At 45.7% G+C, this 12,304-nt stretch overlaps 1 protein-coding gene across 1 annotated transcript in view; it reads right to left on the bottom strand.

Annotated features, from left to right (window-relative positions):
* WDR36 (WD repeat domain 36) overlaps positions 1-12,304 on the bottom strand; it is a 433,115-nt gene that overhangs the window by 78,278 nt on the left and 342,533 nt on the right. The window contains exon 20 of the mRNA XM_078675494.1: positions 11,149-11,265. Coding sequence (XP_078531620.1) covers positions 11,149-11,265 — 117 coding nt within the window. The remainder of the gene's footprint in view (positions 1-11,148; positions 11,266-12,304) is intronic.

Genomic DNA, 12,304 nt, shown 5'->3' with positions numbered 1-12,304 from the left:
TATGTATCTGTTCTTGGCATGTAGGGTTGCTGACATTCATATCTTAGCATAGATCGCCGCCTAGTGTTGGGTCCGGATGTTTGCGCCTTGTTGTCTTGGAAGAGTCTTCGAAGTATCACGAGATAGGTGACTCCTCCCCTGGACTACAGTGCGCATGGGCATCTTCTCCATCTTCAGATTGTTTTTCGCCATTATGGCAAAGATGGAGTATAGTAAAGTAAAAGATGACCATGTAAATGTATGTAAAGAAGATAACCATGCAGCTGTGACAGGCACCGGGGAGGAGGGTGGGCAATATGAATGTCAGCAGCCCTACATGCCAAGAACAGATGCATACTGTTAAGTAGCATTTGCCGTTCGAGGCATGTGGGCTGCTGAATTCACATCTTAGCATAGACTGTATAGCAGTTTCTCCTCTAGCTGTGGTCGCCTGTATCAGCTGCAGTGGTTTGAAAAAGAGTTCTAAGGACAGCCTGGCCCACAGCAGCTTGTTGCTTAGCTTGCACGTCAACACAGTAGTGTTTAGTGAAAGTGTGTATGGTGGACCATTTAGCTGCCCTACATATGTCTTCTAAGGGAATATTTCCTAGGAAAGCCATGGATGCCCCCATTTTACAAGTTGAGTGGGCTTTTGGGGGAACTGTTAAAGTGCACTTTGCCTTTTGATAGCATATTTGAATGCATTTAACTATCCATCTGGCTATTCCTGTCTTGGAAATGGGATTACCCTTATGTTGTGGTGAAAATGCGACGAATAGTTGGTTTGTCTTTCTGAATGATTTTGCTCTGTCAACGTAATATAACAGAGCTCTTTTAACTTCTAGTGTGTTCAGAGCTCTTTCAGCCACGGATTGCGGATTTTGAAAGAAAACTGGCAATTCTATGGACCGATTGATGTGGAAAGTGGATATAACTTTTGGCATAAATTTTGGGTTTGTGCAAAGCACTACCTTATTGTGGTGTATTTGCATGAAAGGTTCCTAAATGGTTAGTGCCTGTAGCTCACTGACTCTCCTGAGGGAGGTAATAGCAATTAAAAATGCCACCTTCCATGTTAAGAATTGTAGTTCACTTGAATGAAGTGGTTCAAAGGGTGGTCCCATGAGTCTGGTAAGTACTATGTTTAAGTTCCAGACTGGAGAAGGTGGATGCTTTGGAGGGATAATTCTTTTAAGTCCCTCCATAAAAGCTTTGATAGGTGGGATTTCGAATAGGGACACGTGTTGTCTGTTTTGAAGATATGCTGCTATAGCAGCGAGGTGTAGCCTTATAGAGGAGTATGCTAGGTTACATCTTTGAAGATGTAGCAAGTAACAGATTAAATTTTGGATGGAGGCATGCAATGGATTGATTTGGTTATTATTACAATAAATAACAAATCTTTTCCATTTATCTGCGTAACATGCTCTGGTAGTGGGATGCCTTGCTTCTTTGATAATGTTCATATAATCTGGAGGCAAGTTAAGATATCCGAACTCTAAGACTTCAGGAGCCAGATCGCTAGGTTCATCTGATTGGGATCTGGGAGCCTGATTTCTCCATGGTTCTGTGTTAGCAGTTGTGGCGAGAGGCACAGTCTTTGGTGAGGAACTACTGAGAGTTCTAGGAACATTGTGTACCATGGCTGTCTTGCCCATGTAGGAGCAACCAGGATCATTGTGAGTGACTGTTGCCTTAGCTTGCATGCCACTAATGGAATCATTGGGGTTGGTGGAAAAGCGTACGCAAATCTGTCTGACCAGTTCATCCATATCGCATTGCCTTGTGACAATGGGTGTGGGAACCTGGCGGCGAAGGACGGGCATTTTGAGTTTTCGTTTGTGGCAAACAGATCTATGTCTGGATGTCCCCACTTTTGGAAGAATGGTTGAAGAACTTGAGGATGACTCTCCCATTCGTGTATTTGCTGACTGTGTCTGCTTAGTAGGTCTGCTATCTGGTTGTCTATCCCTGGGAGGTGTTCTGCCAGGAGATAAATGTTCTGAGGAATTGCCCACTTCCATATGCTCTGTGCTAGGTGAGATAGTTGCAGAGAGTGTGTGCCCCCCTATTTTTGGATGTAGTACATGGCTGTCATGTTGTCCGTCCGGATTAAGACAGTCTTGTTGCACAAGTATTTCTGAAAAGCTCTCATTGCTAGGAATACTGCTAGTAACTCTAAGTGGTTTATATGTAGTCTTTTGTTTGGCTGTCCAGAGACCTTGGACTATATATTGAAGGAGATGGGCTCCCCAACCTGTCAGTGTAGCGTCCGCTGTTAATACTATATGTGGAACCGGCTCTTGGAACAGTCGCCCCTTGGAAAGGTTTTGTGGGTTCCACCATTGCAGAGAGCGGTAAGTGCGACTGTCTACCAACACTAGGTCTTTTAGTTGTCCTTGAGCTTGGTTCCACTGGCGTGCTAGGCATTCTTGTAAGGGACGCATTTGAAGCCGAGTATGAGGGACGATGAATATGCAGGAGGCCATCATACCTATGAGCTGCATGAACACTCGAGCTGGCAGGGAGTGTTGTGGCTGAATTTTTTTGAATGAGAGATTGTATGCTGGCTATCCTAGCAGGGTTTGGATATGCCTTTGCTACTGAGGTGTATATTGTTGCTCCCAGATATTGCTGTATGAGTGAGGGTTGCAGATGTGATTTTGGGTAATTTATTGAAAATCCTAGATTGTGCAGTAGCTGGATTGTCAGAGGTATGGCTGGCACACTCTACGTACGAGTTGGCTTTTATGAGCCAATCATCGAGGTAGGGGGAACACATGGATGTGTTGCCTTCTGAGGTGTGCTGCCACTACTGCTAGGCCTTTTGTAAACACCCTTGTTGCTGTGGTTACCCTGAAGGGGAGGACTTTGAATTAATAGCTCTGACCTTCTATTATGAAACTGAGGTATTTCCTGTGAGCTGGATGTATGGGTATGTGAAAGTATGCATCCTTGTGGTCTAATGTTGCGAGGAAGTCGTTTTGCTGGAGTAGTGGGAGTACCTGTTGTAGAGTGATCATATGAAAATGATCTGAGTGAATATATTGGTTCAGAGGTCTGAGGTCCAATATTGGTCTGAGGGAGCCGTCTTTTTTGGGAATGAGGAAGTGTAGAGAGTATACCCCTGTCCCTTGATGTTGTAATGGGACTGGCTCTATGGCACCTTTTTCTAGCATGGATTTCACCTCCTGTTGTAACAGCGTGATGTGTTCTTTGGACATTGGATGGTGCTTGGGTGGTATGTTGGGTGGAGTAGAAGTGAGTTCCAGGCAGTAACCATACTGGATAATTTGTCTCACCCACCTGTCTTGGTGGCAGTGGAGGCTTGGGTGTTATTACCACGTCCTCTGCCCTTGTTATTGTTTCCTATACAACCACCTCTATTGGAGCCTCTAATAAAGGTGCCTTGTGTAGTGCTTTTGAATGATGAAGATGTTTGTGATGTGTTGCCTCTGCCTGAGCCTCGAAAGAATGAGCGACAAAGAGCTTCTGGACTGTTGAAATTGAAGTGCACCCATGGACTTAGCAGTGTCAGTATCTTTTTTCATCTTTTCTAAGATGATATCCACCGCAGGGCCAAATAAGAAATCTTGGTTAGTGGGTTGATTGAATATGGTAGATTTTTAAAACCTGAAATGCGAAGCCAGGCATGCCGGTGTAGCAGTACACTAGTGTTGACAGACCTAGCGGCTGTATCAGCTACATCAATGGCGCATTTTATGGATGCGTTAGTGATGAATTTCCCTTCTTTTATTAGGTTGTTTGCTTTTGCCTTATAGGGTTCTGGTAGGTGTTGTAATAATCCCTCCAGTTCGTCATAATGTGCTCTGTCATAGCGTGCTAGGAGAGCTTGTGTATTGGCAATCCTCCAGGTATTTGCTGCCTGAGAGGCTACTCTTTTCCCTGATGCTTCTATAATTTTTGACTCCTTGTCAGGAGGGGGAGCATCACTTGTTGTTTGTGAGTTTGCTCTTTTCCTAGCGTTAGACACAACTAGGGAGTCTAGTGGTAGCTGAGACCTGATATAAGAGGGGTCTGTAGGGGCCTGTTTATATATTTTTTTCAATCCTTGGGTTGAGGACACGCGCCCTGGCTGGGTCTTTAAAGATGTCTGGTGCGTGCTTTAGTACCCCTTTTAGCATAGGGAGTACACGTACACTCTTCTCTGATGTTGGGAAGGTGTTAAATAGGAAATCCTCCTCTATAGGGTCAGTGTGCATGTGTACACCATGATACTGAGCTGCTCTGTCCACTAGTTGGTTAAAAGCGACAGTGTCGTCAGTAGGAGACGGCTTTGTGGGGTATGTAGTAGGATCGGGTATGGGTTGTTGTATAATCTGTGTCATCAGGATCATTGTGGTCACTCCATGTGTCATCTGGGTTCCCCGGATCGTCAGGTGGTATAAAGTCATCATGAGGATCTTCCCCCATGTCTTCATCCTGATCATAATCTACAAGTGAAGGAGAATATGGAACATAAGGCATGTTGGAAGTGAAAGGAGAAGGTGTGTAAGGTCTTGAAGGGGATGTGCCAAAGTTCTTTTTCTTAGGAGGAACAGGAGAAGGGGCTTCAGTGTCCAGTCTTCTTTTGTTTTTATTGTACACTATATGTCCTGTCTCGGGGTCTATATATAGTCTTTGTTGTGGATCTGGGTGAAAGAGTTCTTCCTCCTCTGTCTGTGGCTGTGGTGCCGAAGATTTTGAATTTTTCGGTTGAACGAATTTTTTCGGGTCGAGTGTCTCTTTAGGCTGGACGTCTTTATGATGTGAAGCCTTCTTTGCCCGATGTGCTTTTTTGGCTCAATGCCCTTTTTCGGGTCGACGACTTGTTTCGGCTCGACGGCTTTCTTTGGCTCGGGGGCTTTTTTCGGCTCGGCGACCTTCTTCGGCTTGGCGACCTTCGGCTCGACGGCCTTCTTCGGCTCGACGGCCTTCTTCGGCTCGACGGCCTTCTTCGGCTCGACGGCCTTCTTCGGCTCGACGGCCTTGTTCGACGGCCTTCGACGGCCTTCTTCGGCTCGACAGCTTTTTTCAGCTCGACGGCTTTTTTCAGCTCGACGGGGCTTTTCAGCTCGACGGGGCTTTTCAGCTCGACGGGGCTTTTCAGCTCGACGGCTTTCTTTGGCTCGAAGGCCTTTTTTGGGTCGACGGCCTTCTTCAGCTTGACGGCAGTGTTCGGATCGACGACCTTACTGGGGTCGACGACCTTTTTGGGTTGACTGGCTTTGCTAGGTCCCAGGGTACCGTAAGGCTTGGGTGTGGTCTTCGGAGCCGAGCTGGAAGGCGGGGCTTCTGAAGCGGTGTTTCGGTCGCGTCTAAAGCTTTTAGGCGATGCTTTGACCGGAGCCTTGTGTGGAGGTGGAGGCAGGGTAGGGGCTTTGGTACTCACGGTTTGCCCCAGTGTGATCTGGTCATCGGAGTCCGACTGGTCCTCTACGGTGACTATTTCGAGATCTTCAGAGCCCTCTGCCTCTGGGAGTTCATATTCGTTGTCGAAAATGTTTTCCGGTTCTGGTGCCTGCCGCTGCATTTCTAGTCAAGCAGCTCTTCGGTTCCGGATTGTCTTTTTGGACCGGAACAGAGCACACGCTGGACAGTGTTCTTCGTTGTGCTCCGGAGATAGGCACCTGTTGCATACTCTATGTTTGTCGCTGTGTGGAAATTTGGCTCCACACTCTGGGCATTTTTTAAACAGGGTCCTTTCCATCAGCAGGAGGTCCACGTGGCGTCGAAAAGGCCCAATGGCCCGGGTCGACGACCGGAGAGAAATGGAAGTTTTGTCGAATCGAGGGATACCAACCGGAAACAATACCGTAGAATGTAGAAGGTAGAAGGTTTTAGCGTTAGAAAGTTGGAAAACTTCGGTCCCGAAGTTGGAGCTGTCAAAGTGCATCCGAACCCAATGGCGGAAAAAAACAATCTGAAGATGGAGAAGATGCCCATGCGCACTGTAGTCCAGGGGAGGAGTCACCTATCTCGTGATACTTCGAAGACTCTTCCAAGACAACAAGGTGCAAACATCCGGACCCAACACTAGGCGGCGATCTATGCTAAGATATGAACTCAGCAGCCCACATGCCTCGAATATAAGCTTACCCTCTTGTATAAGGTCATTTGCTAGTGCCTAAAATTGGTCAGGTAAATGTTGTAAAAGGGTTTCTAACTGGTCATAATGAGCCCTGTCGTATCTTGCGAGGAGGGCTTGTGTGTTAGCTATACGCCATGTATTGCTAGCTTGTGCAGCTATGCTTTTGTCTGAAGCATCTATTATTTTTGATTCCTTATCAGGAGGTGGTGCCTCACCTGATGTCTGTGAATTTGCTCTTTTTCAAGCGTTTCAAACGACTAGGGAATCTAAGGGTAGCTGTCCTTTAATGTAAGCAGGATCCCCAGGAGCGGACCTGTACTTGTTTTCTATTCTTGGGTTTATGATCCTAGCTCGTACAGGATCTTTAAACACTTCTGGGGCATGCTTAATGGCCCCTTTAATCATGGGTAATATTTGAACAGATTTTTGAGAGTGTTCAAAAGTGTCTAACAAAAAATCCTCCTCTGCCTCATCTGAGTGCATGGTTACATTATGATAGATGGCAGCCCTATTAAGTAGATGTCCAAACCCAATATTATCTTCAGGAGGAGATGGTTTGGATGGATATGTATGTGGGTCAGGGACATCTGGTACATCTTGTGGGTTTGGATATTCCAAGTGTGGTACATCAGTAGGGTATGGAAAGGGCTCATCTGGGTCTCCTCCATCCCCTATGTTATACTCATCTTCATTCTGAGGAGGTGTCTGTGGAGGTGAAGATTGAGGTTGAGAATTCTGTGGTGAATGAGCAGGTGAACTGAGGTGAAATGTTAAAAGGAATAGAAGGTGAAAGAGGAGGTACAGGAGAAGAAGGGTGCATAGGTGATGTGGCAGAGTCCTTCTTGACAGGCACTGGAGTTGAAGGTGCTGTATCTAGCTTCCTCTTTCTATGTGGCATAGTGAAAACATGTCCTGTTTTTGGATCTATGTATATCCTTTTTTTGCAAAGGATCAGGTATAAAAAGCTCTTCTTGTTGAGAAATCACTTTCGGCGCAGATTTCTTCGGCTCCGGGCCTGGTTTCTGCTTGTCTTTAGTCTTAGGAGTTGTTGTATGGTCCTTTAGTGTAGTTTTCGGCACCGAAGGTATTGTTTTCGGAGTCGAGGCCTGGTTCGAGGGCTTGGAGGCATTGGAAGCAGGCTTTGTAGGTTTCGGCACCGAAGATTTTGGGCTGGAAGCTGTTTTGGTCGGCTTGGAAGAGTCGGAGACAGGCTTCATTGGTTTCGGTGCCGTCTTGTCTTTAGGAGTCGACGGTTTCGGAGTTTTTTTCGGAACTGGACTTCTTTTGGTTTCGGTGGCAAGGGAACTGTTAGTATCGGCATGTGCGGTTTGCTCGGTATGGAGCTACCGGAAGGTTTTGGTATTTTCTTCGGAGCCGGGCTCCATGGTGGGGCTTTCGAAGCAATGTCTCTGTCTCGACTCTCGGTCTCATCGGAATCTTCCTCGGGGACACATGGACCTTCGTCAAAGATATCCACCGGTTCCGGAGCTGATCTCTGCATGTCGCGTTGACGGGCCCTCCGATCTGGAATGGTCTTCTTGGATCGAAAGGACGCACAAGCTGTGCAGCTCGACTCGTCGTGTTCAGGTGATAAACACAGGTTGCACACCTCATGATGGTCGCTGCGTGGAAATGTTGCTCCACACACGGGGCATTTTTTGAATGGTGTCCTTTCCATGAGTTGTAGGCCTCACCACGTGGGTAGCCAACGGCCCTCGTGGACGACCAGAATCGAACTGATGAAGTAGAGTCTATGGATATTTATGTTGAAGTTGTTTTTAGGAAGTTTTGCACGTCGAAGTCCTTGGAAAGTAGATTTCGAACCGGAGCGGAAAAGTTGCATCCGAACCCGTGGCGGAAAAAAAACAATCTAAGGATGGAGCCGATGCCCATGCACACTATTGACCCAGGGACGAGCCACCTATCTCATGACTACAAAGACTTCTTCCAAGAAGACAACAACATGCAATGATCCGAGCCCAACACCAGGTGGCGATCTAATGCAAAGTGTAGAATCTGCAGCTCATATGCCTCGAACCATTTGTTTCCTGTTCAGTGACTCCATCCATTAGTTTGCATCTGTCCTTCCTGTAAGGTTAAGGCCAATGTACTGGCACGTGTTTCCTTCAGGAGCCTTGGAGAAGCTTCCAGATTGCCATGTGCACCACGTGGCACATGTGATCTCTCGGTTTCCGTTGGACCTTGAATATGTTATATAAACCACACCAAACCAGACTCCCTTGCTTGGCCTACACTGCCTGCGAAACAAGCTTCCGGTTTACCCACTCACCTGAAGAATCGACCGGACCTGGGCAGCAGACTTCTTGGCTTGTCCTTCACTTTTGCCTCCTAGCAGTGACAACATGCCATGCAGTGCTCCCTTTGTCCAGTCTGACTGGGGCTGCCATAAACTACAAACACGGGTTAGCCCTTGTCCTCACGAGTGAGGACCACCACGTAGTCAGTTTCCCTCCCCTCTTTCCATCCCCTCCCCTCTCCCGCCCCTCCTTCCCCTCCTCTCCTCTCTAGCCTTTCCCCTTCCACTTTCTCTGACCCGCCACCTCTTTACGGTTTAAAAGATTGCTCGTTTGAATGCTTACATGTTGTTTTGAATGGTTACATCAGCTAGCGATCACCTTGCTGCCACATATGTTTCACAGGGTAAACTCACTGGGAGGCAATCCCTCTTATCTTCCCATCTTTTTGGCTACCATGCAACCTGTAACTTCCAAGTTGCAACCTTCCTTTCATTGGCGCAGCAGTGGACAATTTATACTGGGGTCACACTTGGTGTCTCAGGTGTGTTATTCTTAACATGTATTTTATATCCTTTTAACATACAGGCAGCAAGACTGATATTTTCTGTGTCAAAGTACACCTGTATCTCTACGACACCCACACCTGTTCGCCTAAGACCACCTCACATCACTGGTATACCATGTGATCTATGTTCCTCAACCCAACTGGGTCGACATACAACCATGGAAATTTGTGTGTTGTGTACCTTTTTATTCCCTCTGTCTAGGTCTACCACCAACGTGACGTCCCAGTGTCTATGTAAAGTATACAGGATATATTGTTCCCGTCTTTTGCACATTATCCACAGGGCATGGTTCACACATTTCTCATCCCTCCCATCCCTGTGAAGCGTAGAATTAGGTCTTTCTGGTCCTGGTGAAATGCCATAATCCATTATGGACTGTAACAGGCATGGAACATGTTAACCTTGCTATGCACTACTTTTGTAGCCAAGTAGATCAATAAATCTATTTTATGCTCACATCACGCTTTTAACCTTGACAAAGTGACCAAAGTATTAAAACTTCACTTCCTGTCTGGATCCTTTTAGCCTATTTGAACACATTTTTCACTAACCCATTCTACTCACTTTTCACCCCTCGTCCATGCCAACCTACATTGGCAAAAAAGAAAGACTTCCAGTAAAGAGCCCCCTTGAGGGGCCCGTTGGGCACTGCCGTGCCGGCCCAACGAGGAGCTGCTCGATGATGAAGCACAATACTCCTCAGGGTGTGTGAGGGCCTTTGCTCCTAAAAGGAGCACTCCCCTCCCTCTTCCAGACCTAGCCTCTCACCCAGGAACTGCACACTCTATATTCTCTTCATCACTGGTGAGGCCCATGTGCTGGACCTCTCAAAAAGCCCCAGGCCCTCCTCCTTTGTTTGGACTACTCTTGAATCAGTTTCCGACTGTACTCTGATACAAGGAAGACAATGGAATGAGGACAGATATGTAGGTAGAAATATGGAATAGGACAACGGTTAAGACCCCCCAAAGGACATCCAGTCGCCTATTTCTTAATGCTAGCGTTATGCCATATAACACAGAGCACTGCAGGGGTAGAAATAGGAGGGTGAGATACAATCGAGGCTCTAAAGTAATAAGCACTGGCAAAGCCAATAGCTCTCTCATTTGTGGTGACCTACTGGCTTTGTGAATAGTTTTCAGCATGCTGCACAGCATCCCCAAGGATAAAAAGGAAGGCATAAGCAACACAGGGTAGGGCAGGAGGTAGGCATAATTAAATTAACACAGGAGTGGAAGGGAAGGTAGGGATAAGCAACAAGACAGGAATGCGGAAGCAACAGAGGGTTTGGGAGACAGCAACACTGAGGGAGCAGATGGTTCAACAGGGAGAGAGAAGGAAGGCACCGGTAGGGAGAGAGAAGGAAGGCACCGGTGGGGGAAGCAAAACAGAGGGCAAGTGAGGCAATAGGGAGAAGCAAATGGGAGAGCACAACAAGGAGGGGGTGGGGAGAAGCACTCTGGTGATAGAAAGCAACTGAGTGCAGAAGGAGAGTATTACACGACGGAGACCGCTCAAAAACACATGCACTCTCATGGAGTGCTTAGCATAAAAAAGTAGTATTTAAGAAGCAAGCAGTGAAAGCAGAGATGCCAGTCAATCAAAGACCTGGTAAAGAGGCAAAGCTCCAAAGCAGGGAGAAAGAGAAGATTGACAAGCTGAGACACAACTAAGAAACCAGACACATGAGTGGCAAAAAAGCCAGCCAATGGTGAACAATGGGCTCAAGCCCGTGTGTGTTCTTGAAATGCAATCATAAGCCTCGCAACGGACAGCGCACACACTGTCTTGTAGATTTGACCTAAAAACCTGTCAAACCGAACCTACAAATACTTGCATAACATAGCCCATTCAAGGTATCATAGGGTACACCCTGTGTCCCATTTCATACAATATGCCCAGTGTAGACCGGGAAAGTTCACTGTCATGAGAAGATGGTACAATTTAATTGTCTGGAAGGTTTTCAAAATCAATATATTTATGTATGTATTCATTTGGCTTCAACCAAGCAAATTCGGGGATTCAGCTCAGCTACGTGACATGTGCTCTAATAGCCTCTGAAACTTAGGAATCATTTCTTCTACGGCTACGTAACACAGTTTATTAATTGTCTAGCTACTTACACAAGGTTCCAGCTGCACATCTTGTTGCTACTTTCACCACACAATAAGTTACATGATCCTGCAAACCATGAACCATCTGCCTTCATTAAAGAAGTTTAAAAAATGATCTAACGGGTTATACAAAAGCTAACCTGCTGTGTGTTTTCTTGTTCTGTGGCAGCGAATCGAGGTACCAGGCCAGGAATCGTTGGGATGAAGAAAGGTGCAGATTTGGGCACTTTTGGAGGTTCCTTTGGTTTGTTCCTTTTCTAATAAGAGAAAAAGCAGTTCTGTTAGGAAAATTAGCAACTGGGTATAACTCGTTTTGTGGCATGGGGTTTAGTCAACCATGATCACTTGCCGATAATAATTTTTATTACTAAAAAAAAATCAATTACAATTTCTTTATGGAAAACAAATTTAGATATTAAATTTGGCAATGAGAAATTAAAAACAATCAAACTGTTGACAACAAGCATGCTAGTGAGGTTACACACTAAACAAGCCCACATGGAGAAATGGCTTCCCCCATCGCTTTGATTGCCAACTCCCGCAGTATTCTCCGCTTTTAGATCAACAACATATCTTTTAGTGTGTGCATTGGAATATATTTGAATGAAGACAGTTCGCTCTTAAAAATATATGACTTTATGTCTGTCAACATCCCCACCATAGTTCTCACTCCACTAAGATGGATTAATCCTTCACACAAGATAGGATAACCACAATGAAACACATACTCTCTTGATCATAGTACAAAACAATCCACACTTTAACTAAATGGCTTTAAAGCTGATCACAGAAATTAAATACAGTTCCTCATAAAATATAGACAATGTGAAATACTGCATGCCTGTAGCACTGTGGTACTTTACTGAATTAAGCCTCAGTGACTAAGGAGAAGTTCTTGTGTACCCACGCTGATGGGCTAATTGAGGAAGGTCAAATATAAAGGACCCTACTAATAGGATTCAAGATCCAGAGGAGAGAGAGTGAATGTGGTTTGCCACCATCCGATACAGAGGTTCCAAAAACTAGAAACTTTCAGTCACACAGAAGGCAGAAAGGTAATCCTGCAAGGAATGCTTTGGTGGCACGTTTTGATCATCTTTTAAATCAGTAACTGGGAAAACAGGGTAAACTCAAAGGATTCTCCCAAAAGGTTCACAAAACTAAGGTCACCCATAGACCAGGTTTATCCGCCCCATTGATCAAGAAAGAAGTTGTTCATTGGTAGCAGAAATATTTAATTCAACACCTCACTGTTACTTGTATGACAGAAAAAAAGATGACTGGACCACTCAATAC

This window comes from Lissotriton helveticus, chromosome 2_1 (assembly GCF_964261635.1).
Source record: "Lissotriton helveticus chromosome 2_1, aLisHel1.1, whole genome shotgun sequence".
Classification (NCBI taxonomy): Eukaryota; Metazoa; Chordata; class Amphibia; order Caudata; family Salamandridae; genus Lissotriton; species Lissotriton helveticus.
Note: the sequence above shows the minus strand (reverse complement) of the source record. Positions and strands in the feature narration are given on the sequence as shown.